The sequence below is a fragment of the Bos indicus x Bos taurus genome, chromosome 2, assembly GCF_003369695.1.
Source record: "Bos indicus x Bos taurus breed Angus x Brahman F1 hybrid chromosome 2, Bos_hybrid_MaternalHap_v2.0, whole genome shotgun sequence".
In the NCBI taxonomy this organism is placed as follows: Eukaryota; Metazoa; Chordata; class Mammalia; order Artiodactyla; family Bovidae; genus Bos; species Bos indicus x Bos taurus.
The window spans coordinates 129,565,125-129,587,086 of NC_040077.1; the positions used below are offsets into that span (position 1 = coordinate 129,565,125).

General features: G+C 52.3%; 1 protein-coding gene across 3 annotated transcripts in view; it reads right to left on the reverse strand.

Annotated features, from left to right (window-relative positions):
• Window positions 1-21,962, reverse strand: part of EPHB2 (EPH receptor B2) — a 219,534-nt gene that overhangs the window by 27,812 nt on the left and 169,760 nt on the right. For all 3 annotated transcript variants that reach the window (XM_027520893.1, XM_027520900.1, XM_027520909.1), the window contains exon 6: window positions 9,040-9,164. In XM_027520893.1, coding sequence (XP_027376694.1) covers window positions 9,040-9,164 — 125 coding nt within the window. The remainder of the gene's footprint in view (window positions 1-9,039; window positions 9,165-21,962) is intronic.

Consider the following 21,962-nt stretch of genomic DNA (forward strand, 5'->3'; position numbering starts at 1 on the left):
GGCTGCCTTAGGAGTTAAAACCAGGTTCCTGCATGGAACCACCTCACATACGCATGCCTTTGGATACCCAGGACCTGATGTTCCCTCCTTTGAGAGATGCAGAATGCCAATTCTGATCTGAGCACTGCCCAGGGTGACCCGAGGAGTCTGAGACTAGACAAAGACCTGGCTGGCGCACTGAGAATGGAGGAGTGCTTGAGTTGAGGCAGAGGTTTACCAGCCTCCATGGTGCTTGTTCAGGTATCTGTCAGCTACCCAGAAAACCCTCCCCACATACCCTCTTTGCACTAGACCCTGAGTTGAGCACTAGGGGCCCCCAGTGGGTAAAACACAAGCCCTGGCCTCCTTGGGGAGCTCAGTTTAGTAAAACAAATGGTGTGGAGGTCTTAACACTTGGAGGATCATGAGCCTCTTTGAGAAACTAATGAAAAGCTATGAACCTTTATGTAGAAAAATGTGTGCCTGAGTGTACATGTCAGGCATGTATATGTCTGGGTACACAGAGCCCTTGAAAACTCTCATGCAACAAATTCAGTGTGGGCAATGTTATTATAGATAATAATTGTAACTACTATCCTATTATGGAATTATACAACTACACTGTAATTACAGCGTTATTATCGTATAGAGGTTAAAACAATAAACTGGAGCCAGACTTTCTGGGTTCAAATCCTGACTCTATGACTTTTGTGATCTTGGGCAAGTTTCTCAACTTCTCTCTGCCTCCTTTACTTCATCTGTATTATGGGGAGGATGATAATAATAGCTACCTCAAAGGATTGTTTAGAGAAAAAAATGAATTGATATGTATGAAAGGCTTACACGGGTGGGGTAAGCACAGTGAGCCCAAGGACATGTGACGTGGCCTGGATTGGGGATAGCGGATGAAGCCATGGAAAGTGTCTTGACGAGTGGAGGGAACTGAAATGGAATCTTAATACATACAAGTCACCCAGGCAAAGAAGGGGAGGGTGGTCCTGGAAAGGAGCAGTAGGTACAAAGGCAAGGAGGTACGAAAAAGCTTGGGATGTGGGGGCAGCAGCAGATAGGAAGTCTCTTTACCCGTGCCAGATTGCCTGCACCCCCCTCCAGGAAGCCTCCTTGATTTCCCAGCCAGATGTATCTCCCTCCTCTGAGCCCTGGAACACTTGCTATTGGTACCATAGGAGGGGGTTTCTGCCATGTTCCGTTGCCCTGGGCCCAGGCTTATGTCTCTCCCTCGACAGTAAGCTCCAGAGGGAAGGGGCTGTATTTTGTTCCCCTGGACCAGGCACAGGGGCCTGAATTCAGAGTCCTTCCCCAATTCTAGACTTTCCATGACTCGGCTTTTGCTGGTCTCTCCTGCCACATCCCCTGGGTCCTCTAGGCTCCAGACATATGTAGCTGCTTCCCCTTTCCCTGCTGGGGTTGCCAGATTTAGAAAAACAAAACAAAATAGAATGCTCAGCTAAATCTGGATTTCAGCTGAACAATGACTAATTTTTAGTAAAGCATGTCCTGTGCATTCTTTGAGGTATACTGAAACGTTAAAAGAAAATTCAAATGTAACCTGGTGTCCTGTATTTTATTTGCCAATCTGACCTTCCCTGGACACTCTGAGCCTTTGCAAGTGCTGTTGCCCATCTGAACTATGCTTTCCTCATTTGTCTGGCAGTTCTCTTACTTATCATTCAAGACTCAACACAGTTACTACCTTGGCTGGGGAAAGTGGAAGTGAAAGTCGCTCAGTCTTGTCTGACTCTTTGCTACCCCATGGACTGTGTCCACGGAATTCTCCAGGCCAGAATACTGGAGTAGGTAGCCTTTTCCTTCTCCAGGGGATTGTCCCAACCCAGAGATCGAACCCAGGTCTCCTGCATCGTGGGCAGATTCTTTACCAGCTGAGCCATAAGGGAAGCCCAAGAATACCGGAGTGGGTAGCCTATTTCTTCTCCAGGGGATCTTTCTGACTCAGGAATTGAACCGGGGTCTCCTGCATTGCAGGTGGATTCTTTACCAACTGAGCTATCAAGGAAACCTGGGAGCCCCCCCAAATGTCCCAGTCAGAGACTGCAGGTCCATTGTCTCCTCTCCTACCCATCGTTCTGATATAAACGTGTCTTCTCTAAAGCCTGTGGGATCTCTGGGGCAGAGAGCTTGTCTGGCTTATCTCTGGGACCCTTAGGCTGGGCACACAGTAGGTGCTCACTAACTACTGACATAATGAATGAATGAATATTAATTAAACTGTTAAGACTATTCATTTGTGAAATCTAGGGAGCAGTACCAGATTTGGCCAGTAGGTGCCGTTGTCCAACATGGGATGGGCTCAGGCTAGGAAAAGGTGCTTGGATTCTGCATACTAGGTGGGTCCCCCACTTAAGAGAGGCTAGAAGTTTTTGATTATATGAGGTAGATGGGAGGGAACTGCTAGAGGCACAGTTGCCTTGGGAAGCTGAGGCCCTAACCTGAGTGGATCCCTTCTCTAAAACCAGACACAGGACTGAGCAGGGGATTGGTATGTTTGTTAGTTGCTCATTTGTGTCTGACTCTTTGCAACTCCATGGACTGTAGCCCACTAGGCTCCTCTGTCCCTGGAATTTCACAGCAAGAATACTGGAGTGGGTTGCCATTCCCCCCTCCAGAGGATCTTCCCGACCTAGGGATCCATCCCGGGTCTCCTGCATTGCAGACAGATTCTTTACTGTCTGAGCCATGCAGGGGACTGGAAGTCATTTCAGATGCCAGTTCTTCCACTGCTTTGCATTATAATCTTGGGAAAAACCCTTCACTTCTCTGAACCCCTGTTTGCTATTCCGGAAAATGGAGCAATAAATGCCAATTTTTCAGGGTTGTTGTGAAGATAAAATTTGATCAGGCAGTGCTTGGCACACTGGAGATACTGTCTAGAGCCATCAATTTCCTCCCCTCTCCCCACTCTCTTTTCTCTCTCTCTTTGAAGTTCCATTATCTGAATAAAGATTAAGCAACGATGGATTATGGGAAGAAATTTAGTATGAAATTCACTAGCACGTAGTTTGAGGCCTTACACAGTGGACCAATGAGGCACGGGTACATTTATTAAGCCCTCCCAGTCTCAGCGTTCTCACCTCTAAAGTGGAATAACACCACCATATACTATACAGAGTGGCTGTGGAAGTTTAATAGGAAAAAATGGGCAAAGCTTTTAGCATAGACAAGCCTATGGTCTTTCCGGTAGTCATGTACGGATGCAAGAGTTAGATCATAAAGAATGCAGAGTGCCGAAGAATCGATGCTTTCTAACTGTGGTGCTGGAGAAGACTCTTGAGAGTCACTTGGACAGAAAGGAGATCAAAACAGTCAGTCTTAAAGGAAATCAACCCTGAATACTCATTGGAAGGACTGACGCTGAAGCTGAAGTTCCAATACTTTGCCCACCTGATGCAAAGAACCGACTCATTGGAAAAGACCCTGATTGCTGGCAAAGATTGAGGGCGGGAGGAGAAGAGGGTGACAGAGGATGAGACGGTTGGATGACATCACTGATTCAGCGGACATGAACTTGGGACAGAGAAGCCTGGCATGCTGTAGTCGACGGGGTCGGAAAGAGTTGGCCACAACTTGGCAACGGAACAACAACCACGAACACACGAAAGAGTGAACGGAGGCTGCCGCCATCATGGTTATCATCGACACGTTAAAGAATAAGCCTTCACCAATGTTCATTAAATGAATGAGTGCATGCAAAGGTGAGTGAGTGAACAAGCGTCTCCATGCCGCTACTGCTCCACGTGCACTGGGCAACAACCTGAGAGCATCCTGGCCTTTCATGCTTCACCCCCTCCTCCCCCCACCTTTGCTCGCTCTCTCTGGAATATCCTTCCCTTCCACTTCTGCCAAGTAGAAGTTTCTGTTGAATAAACACATAAATTGATGTGGCCTACCAGGGCCCATCCGCCTCACAAATGAGTCTTCTTGAGCTCTTGGGGGAGCCGAGGGGAGTGTGAACCTGTGTGCTTTGGGGCGGCTGCCAAAGGAGGCCACCTCCCCTGGGACGCCGGAGCCAATGGGAGCGGCCCGCCCCGGTCTGGCTAACGCCATTCGTCAGCGGCATCCAGAAGCCTTCCCGCGAAGCGGTTGTCAGCTCCGGGCTCCGGGCAGGCTGGGAAATCCCCGTGGAGCTGGGGAAAGGCCAAGCGAGAACCCGCTCCAAAAGAGCCCTTTCTGAAGAAGGCCGGGGGGAGGGGGAAGGCTGGGGGGTGGGGCCCACACGGGACGGCAGGGCTCGGTTCGGACTTCCGTACTTGGGAGGAAGAAATCGATGGCAGGCACCAGGAGGACTCTGAAGTGCTGGTGAGAGCCGGCTTACCTAGAAATAAATCCCGAACCACCCCCGCCCCTCCCGCCCCCAGCAGCCTGGCCGCGCCTCCCCTAGTGGGGCTGATTCGAGAAGGCAGAGGTGGTGCGGGGATGTCACAGCCCTACCTGAGGGCTCAGGGGCAGAAACCCCTCTTGATTCTCCTTCTATCCCTCTGCTGGTGTCTCCTCTGAGACGTTCATCTACAACTTTTTCTTTCTCTCCTTAAACCCTGCCATTCTCCTGGATCCTAACCTTTCACTTCTTTGTGTCCTCTGCACACTTGGCTGCACACTTGTGTGTCCTTGACTACACCTCCCTACCCCTGGCAAAGAATTCTCCTGCCAATGCAGGAGACGCAAGAGATGCGGGTTCAACCCCTGGGTTGGGAAGATCCCTGGAGGAGGAAATGGCAACTAGCTTCAGTATTCTTGCCTGGAGAATCCCATGGACAGAGGAGCCTGGCAGGCTACAGTTCATGGAGTCGTAAAGGGTCAGACAAGACTGAGCAACCAAGCACATATACCCCTGGCAAGTACCGAACCTATACCTGCAAATCACAAACCCTGCATCTGTCCCCAGGAAAAGGCACCACCGTCCACCAGGAGTCCTCCTTCACGCTTCCCTGGTCCTCTGAGCTCCGAAACACTGGTTGAATTGGTCAGCTCCTCACATCTCTGCTGCCAGCCCTCCAACTCCACAGCACGCTCATCTCCCACTTGGTATCCCATGAGAGGCCTGTGCTGGGTCTACCTGTGTCCCTGGGACCCCCTTGCAGTCTATTCTCCATGTGGCAAGTTATAGGAATCTTTAAAGCAATATGAATCAGATCACATCATTCCAAAATCTCCTGATGGCTTCCTATCAGACTCTATCAAATTGAATCCAGACCCTAAAGGCCTGGAAGACCCACCACAACCCAACCCGCCTCCGTCCCCAAGCTCCTCCCCTCCTGATCTCTCCCTTGTTCCCGTGGCTCTTCCACTCTCTTCTTTGTTCGCTGAATGCAGCTAGCACATTCCTGCCCTCGGGCCTTTGCACAAGCTGTTCTTGCTGCCCAGAAAAACCCCACCCTCATCACTTGTCTGGTGAACTCCTAGCATTTTTCAAGGTTCTGCTCAACTGTCACTTAAATGAAGACTTCCTCTCATCCACGCCAGAATTTTGGGTATTTCCTTGGTGTCCCCCCGAAAACTTTGCTGGCTTTTCTATGGCTTGTATCACATCTTGTCTAATGGCTGTGTCTGGACCTGTCTTTCCCCCTGGACTGTGAAGTCTTCCATCTCCAGTCACATCCACAACTCAGTTAGAATTGGACACAGAACAACAGACTGGTTCTAAGTAGGAAAAGGAGTACATCAAGGCTGTATATTGTCACCCTGCTTATTTAACTTATATGCAGAGTACATCATGAGAAATGCTGGACTGGATGAAGCACAAGCTGGAATCAAGATTGCCGGGAGAAATATCAATAACAGATATGCAGATAACACCACCCTCATGGCAGAAAGTGAAGAGGAACTAAAGAGCCTCTTGATGAAAGTGAAAGAGGAGAGTGAAAAAGTTGGCTTAAAACTCAACATTCAGAAAACTAAGATCATGGCATCCAGTCCCATCACTTCATGGCAAATAGATGGGGAAACAGTGGAAACAGCAGCTGACTTTATTTTTTTGGGCTCCAAAATCACTGCTGATGGTGACAGCAGCCATGAAATTAAAAGATGCTTGGAAGGAAAGTTATGACCAACCGAGATAACATATTAAAAAGCAGAGACATTATTTTGCCAATAAAGGTCCATCTAGTCAAGGCTATGGTTTTTCCAGTAGTCATGTATGGATGTAGAGTTGGACTATAAAGAAAGCTGAGCACCGAAGAATTGATGCTTTTAAACTGTGGTGTTAGAGAAGACTCTTGAGAGTCCTTTGGACTGTGAGGAGATCCAAGCAGTCAATCCTAAAGGAGATCAGTCCTGGGTGTTCACTAGAAGGACTGATGCTGAAGCTGAAACTCCAATACTTTGGCCACCTGATATGAATAACTGACTCACTGGAAAAGACCCTGATGCTGGGAAAGATTGAAGGCAGGAGGAGAAGGGGACGACAGAGGATGAGATGGTTGGATGGCATCACTGACTCAGTGGGCATGAGTTTGGGTAAACTCCAGGAGTTGGGGATGTACAGGGAGGCCTGGCATGCTGCGGTCCATGGGGGTGCAAAGAGTCGGACATGACTGAGCCACTAAACTGAACTGAACTGTGAAGTCTTCAGGTCTCCAGGCAAGCTTGGTTACTCTGAGTGAACCCGGCATCCAGCTCAGGGCCCAGTCCAAGGCTGATGACAGTGAATGCTGAGTGAACCAACGTCTGTCTCCCCATTGGCAGAGCCAAGCTGCCTCTTTCTGCACCCAGGCCCTGGGAGGAGGGGCTGACAGCTGTACCTCAGGTCTGCCCCGCCCTCATCACTTGTGCCTAGAATTCTCCATCAGAGTCTGGTCCTATCCACCTCTTAACAGTCATCCTAGAACATCTCTGGGAGAAAACTGGGAGGCAGGAAGCCCAGGTGAATAGTAAAAGCAGAGCGTTAACTCCTTGCTCTGCCACTTAGTAGCTGGGTGCTCTTGGACAGGTCACACAACTCCTTGCCTCAGTTTTCCCTCCTGTCTAATGGGATGAATCGCACTGCTGCGAAGAGGAATGGGGTTACCAGAAGTGGTATGCTCAGCACATAGTGAGTGCGCAGGGAAGGTGAGCGGGTGATAACTGTGGCGGCTGCAGGGCCTGCTGGTCCTGCCACCCCTGGCAGGGGCCGGGGGATGCCTGGGCAGCAGCAGAAAGTAGGGCAGAGCTGCCTCGGGTTCATACCTCCGTCAGCCTCCCCAGCCCCTCCCATCTTGGTAGGAAATGGGTCGTAGGCAGGACCTGCACTGGGATTTCTCATTTCCGCTCCCGTCTTTGGGGACAAACACTTTCAGTTTCATTTAATCATAAAGCTTCTTAATTAGTTTTTTTTTTTTTTTTTTTAAATTCTGGGCTGTTAAGCTATCCCTGCCAGAGGGTGTGGGAAGTCTGGCTTGTGTAAAGCCAGGGGCTTCCTGGGCCTGAGAGCAGTTGGTCCAGCCACCCTGGGAGCTGGGTGCCCAGCTCCTTTAAGCCTCTCCATGGTCCAGCGAGGGAGAAGCTGATTGCCTCCCATCATCTGGGCTCAGGCCATCCAATAACACCTGGAGTGCCTACTGTGTGCCAGGCGGGGGACATGGCAGAGACAAGGCAAGGACTCCACCCTCCACCAACACTGCAGGAAGGAATTCACTCACTTGTTCATTTGCCCAACAGTTATCAAGTGTCTCCTTGGAGGCAGCCCCAGGGCCCCGGGAGAATGCTGTGAACGGGACAGTTGTGGCCCCTGGTCTCTTGGAATGCAGTGCTGAGAGGAGGGGATGAGCAGGGCAATGATCACAAGCCAGCTGGGTGAGGCTGGACAGATGTTTGCTGAACCTCCGAGACTCACCAGAGTTCAGCTGAGCCAGGAGTTAACAGAGTGGAAAGGCTGGGCTCCAGCCCGGCTGGCTGGAACTGCCTCTATCTCTCTTCCTTTCAGTCAGGGAAAGCCTTTCCATCCTTTTCTGTTTCCCAGTGGGCTTACTCTTAACTAATGTACTTCCTATAGTCATTTACACCTTAGTCTGAATGAGGGCCCAGTGACCCCTTTCTCAGGCGCAGTCTCTGTGGCTCCCTGGGATGGCCTCAGGAGGCAGGTAAGAAAGCCATCAGTCAAGAGTTCCCTGGGCCTCTGATGTTCAGCTGCCCTCTCCCCCGCTGCCTCTGTACTGGGCAGCCTCCACATTCGGATGTGCTGAGCTCACCTGGTCTTATATAGCCTTTGCTCACCGAGAGGCAGGCAGGGCAGGAAAGGGAGGAAGGGAAAGCATATTCAGTACTCATTTCTGCTGAGGGCCAGACCGTGCTGGGCACCACACCTGCCTTTTCTCCTTCACCTGCACAGCAACCCCCCTACCCGAGAAAGGTGGTCTCATTTGTATCTGACACGAGAGGGGACTGAGGCTCAGAGAAAGATGCCTGCACAAGGTCACACACAGCTGCTTAGGGATGGAGCTGCGGTTTGAACCTACAGTTGCTCATTCCTTGTCCAGAGCTCTTTCTTCGACACCAGTGGCTTCCAACCCTGGGTCCCTGAGGGAGTCATGGGGGTCTGATTTAAAAGCTCAGAGAGAGATCCCTGTCCTCCTACAAAGGGCACGCAGGCAAACGCACACAGGTGTGTTAGCTGGAATGAGAGCTGCGTGGGCATGAGGCCCCATTCTCTCCCCCTGATGGAAGCTCTCTTGAGCAGTTCCCAACCTCCGCTTCAGAATGGATACATAACTAACTGGAACTTCAGAATGCAGCTTTTGGGGAAACCAGTTTTCAGAACATCAGGCCCTTCAGGGTCCAGATGAAAGGGGTCTCAGTGGGGAAAGGGCCGTGACCACTGCATTTAACTGATTGTGCCCTGATGCCCAAGACCAGAAAAGCAAGACTCAGAGAAGTCAAGGCACCCGCCTGAGGTCTCACAGCCGGGGAGGAGTGGAGCTGAGGCCAGGGCTCCTTCTGCTTCACCGGCCTGCCTCGTCTGGCTGGATGGTAGAAACCCAGAGACCAGCCTGGGGGAGGGGAGCCCTGCGTGAGGTGGGGGGTGGGGGCAGCACCCAGGAACACAGGTACCTTCTCATAGTACTGCAGCTCATAATCCAGGATGACGCCGTTGGGCTGGTCGGGCTGGGACCACGAGAGGGTGATGCTGTCCACGGTGCGGCTCACCTGGTGCATGATGGACACGGCCGAAGGAGCTGAAAGAGAGGTCAGAGGTCAGGGGTCGGGGCAGGCATGAGAAGGTACAGCTTCTGACCCAACCTCAAAGGTGCCCGGACAATAGACAGTTTTGGGACCAGAGAGGGAAAGGCATCCAGCCTAAGTCACACAGCCAATCTGTAGGAGATAACAGAGTACAGGGCCACAGGTGCTGCCCTCACGGGCACCTTTCGGTTACAGACGCCGGCAACTCCAGCCACACCTGTGGATGCTCAGCCACATCAGCTCAAGACAGAGGCGCTGGGCCCCTTCTCTGATCTGGCTCCAAGTGGGTTGGACTAAATGTCATTCATTCTCTCTCGAAGCTCACAGTCTATGGAGTCCCTAGACATGGTGATGGGGCTCCGGAACAGGGAAGCAGAGAAGGTGGGAGATTCACTCATTCCTTCAACAAATTTGCATCGAGTGCCTGCTGGGTGGCGGGATATATCGAGGAATAAAACTGACCGCCAAAAATAAATATATGAAAATAAATTCATTCACGTCAATGTATAGCAAAAACCACCACAGTATTATAAAGTAATTAGCCTCCAATGAAAATAAATAAATTAATTTTAAAAATAAAAAAGTTAAAACCAACCAATCAATCAATTCATAGCTACTCTGGAAAAGTTTGGTGGTTCCTTAAAAAGCTAGACATAGAATTACCCTATGATCCAGCTATTCCAGTCTTAATCACATACCCCAAAGAACTGAAAGCAGCTATTCAAGCGAATATTTGTATATGAATGTTTACAGCAGTACTATTCACAACAGCCAAAAGGTGTGCTGTGCTCAGTCTATCAACAGATGAATGTCTATCAACAGAGGAATGAATAAACAGATTGTGGCGTTCACATAGAACAGAATATTACTTAGGCATAAACGAGAATGAAGCACTGTTATATGCTATGATGAAGGTGGACCTCAAATCTGTGCTAAGGGCGGATGCCGATCGTATGGAGTAGATAAGGTGACAGACAGTAAGTAGATTGTGGTTGCCAAGGGTTGGTGAGGGGGCATGGGCAGTCTGGGTACGGGGTCTTCTTCTGGGGTGATGAGAATGTTTTGGCACCAGGTAGAGGTAATGGCACCCCACTCCAGCACTCTTGCCTGGAAAATCCCATGGACGGAGGAGCCTGTTAGGCTGCAATCCATGGGGTCGCTAAGAGTCAGACACGACTGAGCGACTTCACTTTCACTTTTCACTTTCATGCATTGGAGAGGAAATGGCAACCCACTCCAGTGTTCTTGCCTGGAGAATCCCAGGGACGGGGGAGCCTGGTGGGCTGCCATCTATGGGGTCGCACAGAGTCAGACACGAGTGAAGTGACTTAGCAGCAGCAGCAGCAGCAGCAGAGGTGCTAAGCGCCCACATTGTGACTGTACTACGATGTCACTGAGCCATGCACGTTAACATCTTAATTGCATGTTACGGGAACTTCACCCATCCCTCCCTGCAGCGCTGCTAGTGCCCTCATGGAGGGAACTTAGATCAAGGAGACAAGAAGTCACAGGAGGTTGTGTTCGGCGCTAGAAGGACCCTTAGAAATAATTTAGTCCCATTCCTTCATTTTACAGATGTGGAAACTGAGGTCTGGAGAGGGTTGTAAGCTGCCCTGGGGTCACAGTGAAGTCAAGCTTGCAGCCCTTTCCTTGATTCCTTCTCTCACAGAGCATGCCCCCACCCGTGCTTGTCGCCTTCTTCTTAAATGGAACGAACCTGCACAGAGCGCCTACGTCGTGATGGCCATGGCCCTGGACCCCTCACGCGCGTGTGTCCTGAGCTGACTGTCGGCGAGGGGGCTGTATGAGCCCCACCAACAGGTGCAGCTCCCGAAGCTCAGAGCCACACAAGGCTTCCTGAGGTCACACAGCCCGTCTGTGGGGGAGCTGGGGTCTGAGCCCAGGCCTGCTGCTCCCAGAGCAGGGTTCATCCAGAAGTCCTGGCCTGGTTCTTCCCTATGGCGTGGCTGGAGTGGGGAGCCCCCTCGGCTCTCTGGGCCTGAGGTTTTCATGGTCCCGGGAGGGGCTGAGGTCTTGCCAGGGGTTGGGGAGCACCTCCTGTAGTCTCTCCTGGCTCCTGGGCAGGTCCACGACAAGCGGATGCTGTCTCCACCATCTTGGCAATTCCTACAGGAGGCTGAGGCTGACTCTTCTCCCACCCAAATCCTGCTTTGCAGGGTGGCCACACCGAAGGAGCATAGACCAGGGAGGGGTAGGGGCTCCTGGAGGATGAGCATCACCTGTTTCCTGCCCTGTCTCTGCCCTTTTGTCCCCTGGGTGGAGGGAACAGTCTGAGTCAGAAGACTCAGGGCCTGCTCTCTGGCCGGCTGCTAACTGACTGCCCTATGAGCTGCAGGCTATTAACATCCCCAGTTTATAGATGGAGAAACTGAGGCTTGGAGCTATTCAGTGATCTGCTCATGCGTGGCTCATGCAGCCAGGCAGTGGAGGGCTGACTCTTGAAACTGGTGGCTCAGGCTCCTCACCAGCACAGCTCTGGTTACCATGAGATCAGCCTGGTTCCAACCAGGCTGGGGCAACCTTGGCAGGCGGCCCTCCTCTCTGGATCTGGTTCTTTCTCTGCAGCGTGGGCACAGCTGGAAGATCCCAGAGAGCTTGCAGCTCAAATGCTCCCTGCCTGTCCTTCCTGGTTGACCCTGGTCTTGGAGTTGCATCAGCCCAGGAGGGGCCAGCGTGGGCCTGAGCAGGTCCAGGCTTCCCTCCAGCACCTCAAGGAGCTGCGAAAAATGGGCCCGAGACATGCTAGAAGGGGCAGCACCACTCACAGGACTTGGACCCTGGTCCAGGTGTCCCTGTAGTCCTCTGTTCTTTCTGCATCCGCCCTACCCCCAAGGGAGGGCCATCTGTCCCTCCGCTCAGCTTCTTGTCCCGCCAGGGGGCAGCAGGCCTCTTGGGAAGATTAGAGACCTGGCTCCCTGCAAGGAGATCCAACCTGTCAATCCTAAAGGAAATCAGTCTTGAATATTCATTGGAAGGACTGGTGCTGAAGCTGAAACTCCAATACTTTGGCCACCTGATGTGAAGAGCTGACTCACTGGAAAAGACCCTGATGCTGGGAAAGATTGAAGGCGGGAGGAGAAGGGGACGACAGAGGATGAGATGGTTGGATGGCATTACGACTGGATGGACATGAGTTTGAGCAAGCTCCGGGAGTTGGTGATGGACAGGGAGGCCTGGCGTGCTGCAGTCCACGGGGTCGCAAAGAGTTGGACACGACTGAGCGACTGAACTGAACTCCCTACAGTTTCCTCCTTAGTCAAACAAGGAGACTCTGTCTTCCTTGTTCCTGCCTCACTAACCAGTGTTTATTAAGCACCTGGCAACCCACTCCAGTGTTCTTGCCTGGAGAATCCCAGGGACGGGGGAGACTGGTGGGCTGCTGTCTATGGGGTCGCACAGAGTCGGACACGACTGAAGTGACTTAGCAGCAGCAAGCTGGGCACTGTGTTAAGCCCTTGACATTCACGAACCCATTTAATCCTCACAGCTACCTGTGAAGCAGATCTCCTTCAGCCCATTTGAAAGTAAACTGAATTTGAAAGTAAAGTGAAAGTGAAGTTGCTCAGTTGTGTCCGACTCTTTGTGACCCCGTGGACTGCAGCCTAACCAGCTTCTCCGTCCATGGGATTTTCCAGGCAAGAATACTGGAGTGGGTTACCATTTCCTTCTCCAGGGGATCTTCCCGACCCAGGGATCGAACCCAAGTCTTCCGCATTGGAGGCAGACGCTTTAACCTCTGAGCCACCAGGGAATCACAGTAAAGTGACTTGCCTGAAGCTACATAGATAGTAAGCGGCCAGACAAAGCAACATACAGTCATGCTCCATGAAGTCACTTGAAGGGTTTTCAGGGCTGTGTGCATGTGTATAATCATAACAAGGATAAAGCCGCTGACCTAACTCTTTCTGAGAGCTCATTCTGTGCCACGCCCTATTCCAGGCACTCAACACCTATTAACACAGGCCTGGAAAATCCCATGGATGGAGGAGCCTGGTGCACTGCAGTCCCTGGGGTTGCAGAGTCAGACATGACTGAGCGATTTCACTTTCACTTTTCACTTTCATGCATTGGAGAAGGAAATGGCAACCCACTCCAGTGTTCTTGCCTGGAGAATCCCAGGGATGGCAGGGCCTGGTGGGCTGCCGTCTACGGGGTCGCAGAGTCGGACACGACTGAAGCAACTTAGCAGCAGCAGCAGCAGAGACTTCCCTGGTGGTCCAGTGGTCAAGACTCTGTGCTCCCAAGGTAGGGGACATGGATTCAATTCCTGGTTGGGGAACTAAAATCCCACATGACAAAACAAACAACTCCCTCCCACCCCCCAAAGAACCAGACACAAGTGTAACACAGAATTCTTACAACTGCCCCATGAGCTGGGGGCTATTAACATCCCTAGTTTACAGATGGAGAAACTGAGGCTTGGAACTTTTTGGTGACCTGCTCAAGGCTCATGCAGCCAGGCAGTGGAGGACTAGCCCTTGAACTAGCCTTCAGGCTCTTCACCAGTGGCCTCTGGTTACCATGAGATAGCTTGATTCCAAGCAAATGCTCACGGGAAATTAACAAGGGAATTGATAGACCCCTGGGGAGGTGGGTGTGATCAGAGCTCTCAGTGTCTGGGTTTCCTCATCTGCAAAGTGAGCCTAATGGTTACATGTTTGGAGGCTGTTATGAGGAGGAATGAGTGGAAACACTTCAGGTGCTTAGCCTGGTGCCCGGCACATGGTCAGCGCTGTGAGTGTTTGGGGGGTGTCACTGGGCACTGGCCACTGAGCAGCTGACCTGCGTTTTGTTTGAGCCTCTCAATAACAGTGCGGGATGAGGGTTAATAGCTGCAATTTGCGGAAGAGGAAACTGAGGCAGGAGACGTGGGTTTGATCCCTGGGTTGGGAAGATTCCCTGGAGAAGGAAATGGCAACCCACTCCAGAATTCTTGCCTGGAGAATCCCATGGACAGAGGATCCTGGCAGGCTACAATCCATGGGGTTGCAAAGAGTTACACACAACTGAGTGCGTGTGTACACACACACACACAGGCTCAGAAAGGCACAATGACTTCAAGATCACACAGCTAGTGAGGAGCTGAGCTGTGTCTGGAGACTTGTTCCCAAGACTGCCCTCTCATTTGCCCAGGCCAGAGTCTTCTGGGGCCTGCAGGCTTGGAGAGTCCAGATGCAGTGGGACAAATAGTTTCAGGCCAGGCAGAGGGATGGGACTGCAGAGGCAGGTGGGGGCCAGACCTCCAGACTTAGGAGCGGCTTTATCCCCAAGGCACTGGGAAGCCATAGGACTGCAGCAGGGGGCAACACATACAAAAAGGCAGGCCCACAGCTAACGCCTGACACTGCCTTATTGACTCCACGCCAGGCACTTCGGCAAATGCTTTACATCAGTTAATTCATTCAACATTCACAGCAACCTGATGAGGCTGGTAGCTATCCCCATTTCACAGATGAGAAAGCAGAGGCACTGAGGTATGAGGTAAACTGGCCCAAAGTTACCAAGCCGTGGAGCTGGGATATGAACCCAGGCCCACGCACGTCCAACATCTCCTGCCCTCTCTGCTGGCTGTGGCCGAGGCAGGCTGACCACAGAGGTCTGGAGGCCAGGGGGTCTCAGTGGGCCTCTGAGGACAGCGTGGCCCACTGCCTACCTGGCTGCCCTGGCTCTGGGCGCTCAGCTGTTAGTGGAGGCAGGTCGCCCACGGCCAGGGGGGTCTGGGTTTGGTGGGCTTAGCTGGTAGGCTTGGGTTACAGGCAGCGAACCCGGGCTCTGATCCCATAAGCCCAGTCACCCTGGGTGTGGCAGGGAGGAGGCATTCGCCGGGAAGATGATCAAGGCGGGCCAGCGAGGGCTGGCCTTTCTCCTGGAATCTGGGGGGATTAACGGCGGAGAAAAGGGAACAGCTGGAAGATTCCCCGTCCCTCCTGGCTGCCCGCCGCCCACCCTGAGGTGTCAGGTTGCCCTGTGAGTCGCTCTTTAGGGAATTCTGGTATTTTCAATTACCAGCTGGGCACACCGGCAGGGGGGTCGGGTCAGGGGCACCCCGTGACCCCTGCAAGAAGATGGAGCCCCAGGGAGCAAGCACAAAAGAGGCTTGCGGGGTCGAGAGGGGATGGGGGAGGCCGGCCAGGCAGGGCCTTGCTCAGTGGGAGCAGGTGGTCAGGGGCCCCGCTGTCTCCAGCGAGCCCTGGGGGAAGCTTCCAGTCTCTTCCTCAGCCGAAACCTGGAGAAGGAGCCTTTCCTTCTGCGAGCCTCTTTCTCCCCCAGGGCATGAAGGAATACGAGGAGAGGGTTTCTGGGGTCTTCTGGGACTAGCGTCCTTTGACAGGCAGGAGGTCAGGAGGCCTGTGGGTCTGGCTACCGCAAGAGGGTGTGGGTTTGGGTCTCATTCAGCGCTGAGCTCTAAGGAAGGAGACCCCTACTTGGACTTTGCCCTTTCACCAGAAGACCCCATGAGCTTAGAGGGGCGGGGGAAGAGTCGCTGGCACTGGGGGGTCAGAGACGCCACCCCAAACCCCAGACTCTCAGACCCCACTGCCTCCCTGACATCTTCACACGCCCTCCGTGGATTCCACCGGGAATAAAACCCACGGGCTCCCAAGCGCCACCCACACTGGCTGCCTCTCTGTCCCTGATCACACTGAGGTCATTCTTGCCTCGGGGCCTTGGCCTCACAGTGTTTCTGCCCGGAAACCTCCTCCCCCAGCTCTTCCATGACCAGCGCCTCCTAGTCATTCAGGTCTCAGCTAAACCATCACCTTCTCAGAGCGGCCCTGCCTGACCATCAGCCCGGCCTCAGTCACCGACCAGGCCCATGCTCTTTTCTTTATAGCGTGAACACCGTCGTCTCTGCAGACAGGGGCCTTGTGGCTCTTTTTCAGTTTATCCCTAGTGCGTGGAACAGTATGTAGCTCAGAGCAGGCACTCGGTCGATACTTGGTGGAGGAAGAAAGGAAGGAAGAGGAGAGGAGGAAGGATGGAAGGCTGGCTCTCATTTTTTAGCCCTTCAGCAGCCTGGGTGAGTCCACTGACCTTGGGGTACAAGGTCAGCATCCAGGAGAAGGCAATATGGCTTGTGTGAGGTGTGCATGCTTAAGTGGCTCAGTTGTGTCTGACTCTTTGCGACCCTGTGGACTGTATCCTGCCGGTTCCTCTGTCCATAGGATTCTCCAGGCAAGAATACTGGAGCGGGTTGCCATGCCGTCCTCCAGGGGATCTTCCCGACCCACGGATCGAATCTGCATCTCTTAGTCTCCTGCATTGGCAGGTGGGTTCTTTACCACTAGCGCCACCCAGGAAGCCCTTTTCACATAATAGGTATTGTGTTTTGGAACCGGTAATCTGAGGAACATATTTTGGAGGGGAAAAAAAGTTGGTCCAGGAGATACTATTATTCTTTTTCTTAAAGCTGAGAAAAACCTCCTGTCTGGGGCGGCAGCTGGCAGTTCACCTGCTTGTTCACTCTTCCCTTGACTCACTGTCGATTTAGCTGTGTCCACCTGGTGCCACACGATCAGACAGAGCCCATCTTACAGATGAGGAAAGAGACTCAGATCAGTGTCTCCTGCCTGGTGTCTCCTCCTCGGCTCCCAAGCAGTGGGGCTGGGATCAGGACCCAGGTCTGTCTGACTCGGAAACCCAGGTTGTTTTTTCCTCCTGGTTGTCTGGCCCTCTCCACAAGTGTGATCTGAGCAGGCTGAGGTCCAGCTCTGGGCTTCATGTTGTGGCAACATCCAATGGTCCACCCCCTAGTGGGCTGCTCAAGCACCCTGATCTCATCTGAGGCCACTCAGTGGGAACCGGTCCCATGCCAGCATCTGGACTAGCAAGGTGGGAAGAGCCTGGACCTCGAATCAGGGGACCTAACTCAGCCTGCTGTGGGGACAGTGGCAAGGATGCTGGCAAGGTCAATAAAGATCTGTATCTAAAGTGTTTAGCATAGGACATGGCCCAGAGTAAAGGATCAGGGGACATCAGCCATGTGTCACTGTCTGGGCCGCTCAGACTCTCAAACAGCACTGTGAATAGCTGAGTGTTTAGCAAAGGATCGTGAATGGTGGTGGCGATGCTGGAAGAGGGGAGAAGGAGCAACAGCCAGGGTTCAGGTCCCATCGCTTATGCTCAGCTGACACTATTACTTCAGCTACCCCTTTCTCTGAGTCCCAGTATCTCACCTGTAAAATGGGTTGTGGCAGACAGTATCCACTGCCTACCAAATATCCATTCTTCCTTTCTCAAATTAACAGAATCCTGGTTCTTCACTGGGCACATTCTTCCTTAATAAACGCTTACACTTTCTCAAGCTTTTCGGCAGCTAGAAGTGGCCATGTAACAATGTGCTTGCCAATGAGCGATAAGCTAAAGTGTGGGACTTCTAGGGAGTCTCTCTAAAAAGAAGGGGCCCTACCCTTGTCACTTTTCTTCTTCCATCTTGCTGCCTGGCGTATGGATGTGAGAGCTGGAGCTCTTGCAGCCACTTTGGGCTATAAGGACAAGAACCTGTGTGCTGAGGAGTCTGAATCTCTAATGATTCCACCCAGTTGCCCTAACTCCTATTTTCTGACCTCCTTTACACATAAGAAAAATAAATCTCCATTTGGTCTAAGCTACTATGTAGACTGGTTGTATTAATTGTCTCTCTGTATCTACAACCTTTGTCCTAGAATTTGTATAATCCCCCTCTGGCTACGGCTTTGGGCTTGGCTGTGTGACTTGCTCTGGCCAGTGGAATTTAAGTAAATATGATATAAGCAGAGGCTTGAAAAAGCCCTCCCATGTATCTGATGGCCGTAAGAACAGACCCAGGCTGACCTGTTAGAGGCTGAGACATGTGGAGCAGACTTGTTGCCCCAGCGGTCCCCGCCAGGGCCATTTTTGACTAGCTTACAGTGCTCCACCCCAAACATGCAATAGAACCCTGACAAAATCCAAAGAGCTGCTGAGAGACCCAGCGTAGCTGGAGCACGAACATATGAAAGCTCCCCGCCGAGACCCATCCAGCCAGGGGACTCACGAGCTAGATAAGTGCTTCTTGCCTTTACAGTTGATTGTTAAACAGCCTTACTGTGGCAGCGGCTATCTGTTCTTTTTCTTGCTCTCATAGGCAACCAAACCAATCTTAGCCGAGAGTCTGGGCGGGCAAGGCCTCCCCCTGCAGAACGCTTGAGAGGATGAAAGAGGTTTATGCGTGCAGAGGGCTCGGCCCGGGGAGGGAAGTGCCCTCTCCCTCTCTCTTCCTTTCCCCAGGCATGGGCCTCGCTGGGGGTTCTCTTGTCCTGTCTCTTTCTGATCCTCTCCACCCCTAGAGAGAGAAGTAGGTGAGCACTTGCTCATGCCAGTTCTGGAGACCAGCCACTCTGTGCCCGCTCTGCAGGAGGGTGAAAGGATCAGAGGCGAACACGGCTGGTAGAAAGAGCTTCGGAAAGTTGAAAGTTTTTCCCTGAGAAAGCCGCGTGGAGTGATGTCACGGACAGAGGTTGTGACACCCGGCCAGGGGGTGGGAGATCAGCTCTGCCAAGGACCTGCTGCTCTATGGTCTTGGGCAGGCACTTAGGAAGCTCCCAGGGCCTCAGTTTTCCTCCCTATAAAAGGAGGTGTTTGCACTGGATGGATACTAATGTGTTTTTTAATTTGATCTGTTACCTCCTGGGTATGATAGGCAGGATCACAGCTCCCGAAGATGTCTGTGACCTAATCCCAGAATCGGTGAATCCGTTATCTTACATGGCAAAAGACACTTTGCAGATGTGATTAAGGTTATGGCCCTTGAGATGGGAGATTATCCTGGATCATCCATGTAGACCCAGTCTAATCACTTGAGTCCTTAAAAGAGGAGGGAATCTTTCCCAGATGAGAGTCAGGCCAGAGAGTGAGAGTTTGAGGAAGACTTGACGCCCTGTTGCTGCTTCTGAGATGAGGCAGGGGTAGGGTGGGGTGGGGTGGGGTCTCTGAAAGGACCAGAGTGAGTCCCCTGGGAGCTAGGGAATCTCCTAGATGACAGTCAGCAAGGAAACAGAGATGTCTCTGCTACAAACACAGGGAGCTTCATTCTGCTAACACGCGAATGAGTGAAGCCACCAGCAAGCAACACAGCCCTGCGAACGCTTGAGTTTAGCCTGATGAGATTCCGGCTAGACTTCTGACCCATGGAACAGTAAGATAAGAACTACGTCTCTTTCTCCATTGCTAAGTTCGCGGCATCTTGTTGCAGCAGCAACAGGAACCTAACTCCTTCTGATTTCATTTGAAGCCGAGCTACCACGTACTGCGCCCAGGGCTTCCACCACATTATTACTAACCTAGCGCCCATTTCGGAAAGCTGGGATGATGAAAACATGCCCATTTGGAAGGCTAAGACTCTGAGGCTCGAGGAAGTAAGGGTCCCTAGACAGCCTGATCCCATAGCTTGGAAAGGGGGTGTGCTAGGTGAGGATGGAGTTTGTCAAGCCCAGCACTGATGCCTTTCCCGCCCCCCACCATGACTCCCTAGGACATGACAATGGGGAAATCTTCCTAATGGGTCATTCAGTATGGGTGGCCCCAAAGGCCGCACTGGCTTGGCCAAGCTGTGGTGTGGCAGGTCCCGGCACATGGCTTGCCCCACCTCTGCAGAAGGTTTGGCTCCAGTTTCAACACTGAGCCTTGAGTATGCAGTGATGTCACTACTCAGCTTCTGCCAGTGACTTGAGTGATGGGCAAGTCATTTAACTCTTACCTTTCCTTATCTGTAAGATAAAAGAATAACAGGATCCACTGAGGTTGGGGAGATTCATCATCCAGGGCTTAGTATCTGGCAAATAATAAACACTTGCCAGGTGTGACCCATTATGATTAGAGTGAATATAGGATACTTTGTGTGTGTGTGTGGTTTTTTTTGGCCATGGGATCTCAGTTCCTTGACCAGGGATCGAACCCACGTCTGCATTTTAAGTGTGGCGTCCCAACCAGCGGGCAACCAGGGAAGTCCCGATCCCTGCTTTTTGAGTGCTGACCCTCCCAGGCAGCCTCTGAGGCACCTTGAGTGCCTGAGCTCACAGCACCCCACAGGAGAGGGTGGTGACGCCCAGGAGGAAGATGTGGTCGGATGCTGGCGAAGTGATTTGTCTGGGCCTATGGGCCGGTGAGCAGCTAGGCTCATTCAAAACCAGGTTTGTTTGGCTGATTGCAAAGCCCAGACCCTTCTCTTCACCCCCAGGGCCAGGCAGAGATGCAGCCTGTTGGGGCTTGCTTGGGGTGACAGTGAGTCCGCTGCAGCCTGGAGGGCCGCCCGGAGTACTGAGGTAGCCTAGAGACCAGCCCCACGTGGCTGCATGCACCTAGGTCTGTATGGCTGTCTCCGCCCTGTCATCTGGATCTCGGCTCACATGCCACCTCCTGGGAGAGGCTCTCCTCCCATCCTCTGACTCCCTCGCCAAGGCTCCCCCTCCCTCTCCCCCTCTTTCCCTGTATTGTCTTGTATTTTTGTGTTGAGAACCATGGACTCTGTACAGCCAGAGTGAACCCTGCGTTCTCCTCTGTCCCAGCTGAGTGAGCCCAGGCACGTGTCTCACCCAATGCTGTTTCCTAAACCTTCAAGTGGGGATATGCAGCCAAGCCTAGTCTCCTACCTCTGGGCCCCCCACTCCCCACCAAGAGGACTTGTGAACACAGGCAGAAAGGTGTTCTGGAATGGCCGAGTGTGGTTCGAAGTCAGTATGATGGCTTTATGAAGTCAGACGACAGCTCTGGCCCCCGTGAATGCCAAGGGAGTGCAAGCCAGGCCCAATCACTTGCCCCAAAGAAATACTTTTTCCTTTTAAGGCCATGAACTAGCTATTTATATATTGAATTTTAGGGTCTGATTAAAACCGAGCACTGAATGCATTTGTCTGGAAATCCAGTCTCCGGCCTTATTTTCCAGCATCATTGGAATTCTCCACGCCTCTCCTCACTCCACGCTTTTCTAGACCCCTTGGCTGCTCACCAAGCACACACTGTGGTGTGCCCCCATCTAGGTACCAGGAAAAGCACGGTGAGGGAAAGGAGACCCATAGTGTACTGCTGAGTGCCGACAGTGGGGAGACAGACAGGAATGGGACGATCACAGACACGAAGCTAAAATCCCAGCCACAGGAAGCTGAGGGCTGTGGTGCTGGGGGAATGTGCCCGAGTCAGGATGGTCAATGAGGATGAGCTAAGGTCAAAGGGAAGGGGGAAAGGGGCAAAGCACTCCAAGCAGTGGGAACAGCATGTGCAAAGATCCTGTGGCAGAGGAGCTTAGGCCCTCAGAGGAAGACAAAGAATTCCCCTCCAGTTTGCCTCCTGTACTTTTTGCTCCTGGGATACCTGCCTGAGTCCATCTCTGTCTGTTAGAAGCCTCTCCATTCTTCAACAAAAGGAAAAGTGTTAGCAGCTCAGTCATGTCTGACTCTTTGTGACCCCATGGACTGTAGCCCAGCAGACTCCTCCGTCCATGGGATTCTCCAGGTGAGAATACTGGAATGGGTTCCAGGTGATCTTCCCAACCCAGGGACCGAACCTGGGTTTCTTATATTGCAGGCAGATTCTTTACCCGTCTGAGCCACCAGGGAAGACCCCTCATTCTCCAAAGATAACCTCAAACGCCTCCTCTTTCAGGAAGCCTTTCATGGCATGCCTTTCTCCCATTACCTAGGAGGAAAGGATTTCTCCCTCACCTCCCAGATCCCTCCTTGCGTCCTCACTCATGCCATATTGTGCATAAGCTCTGTCCAGGTCTCATCTTCCCAACCACGGCAGAAATCTTCAAT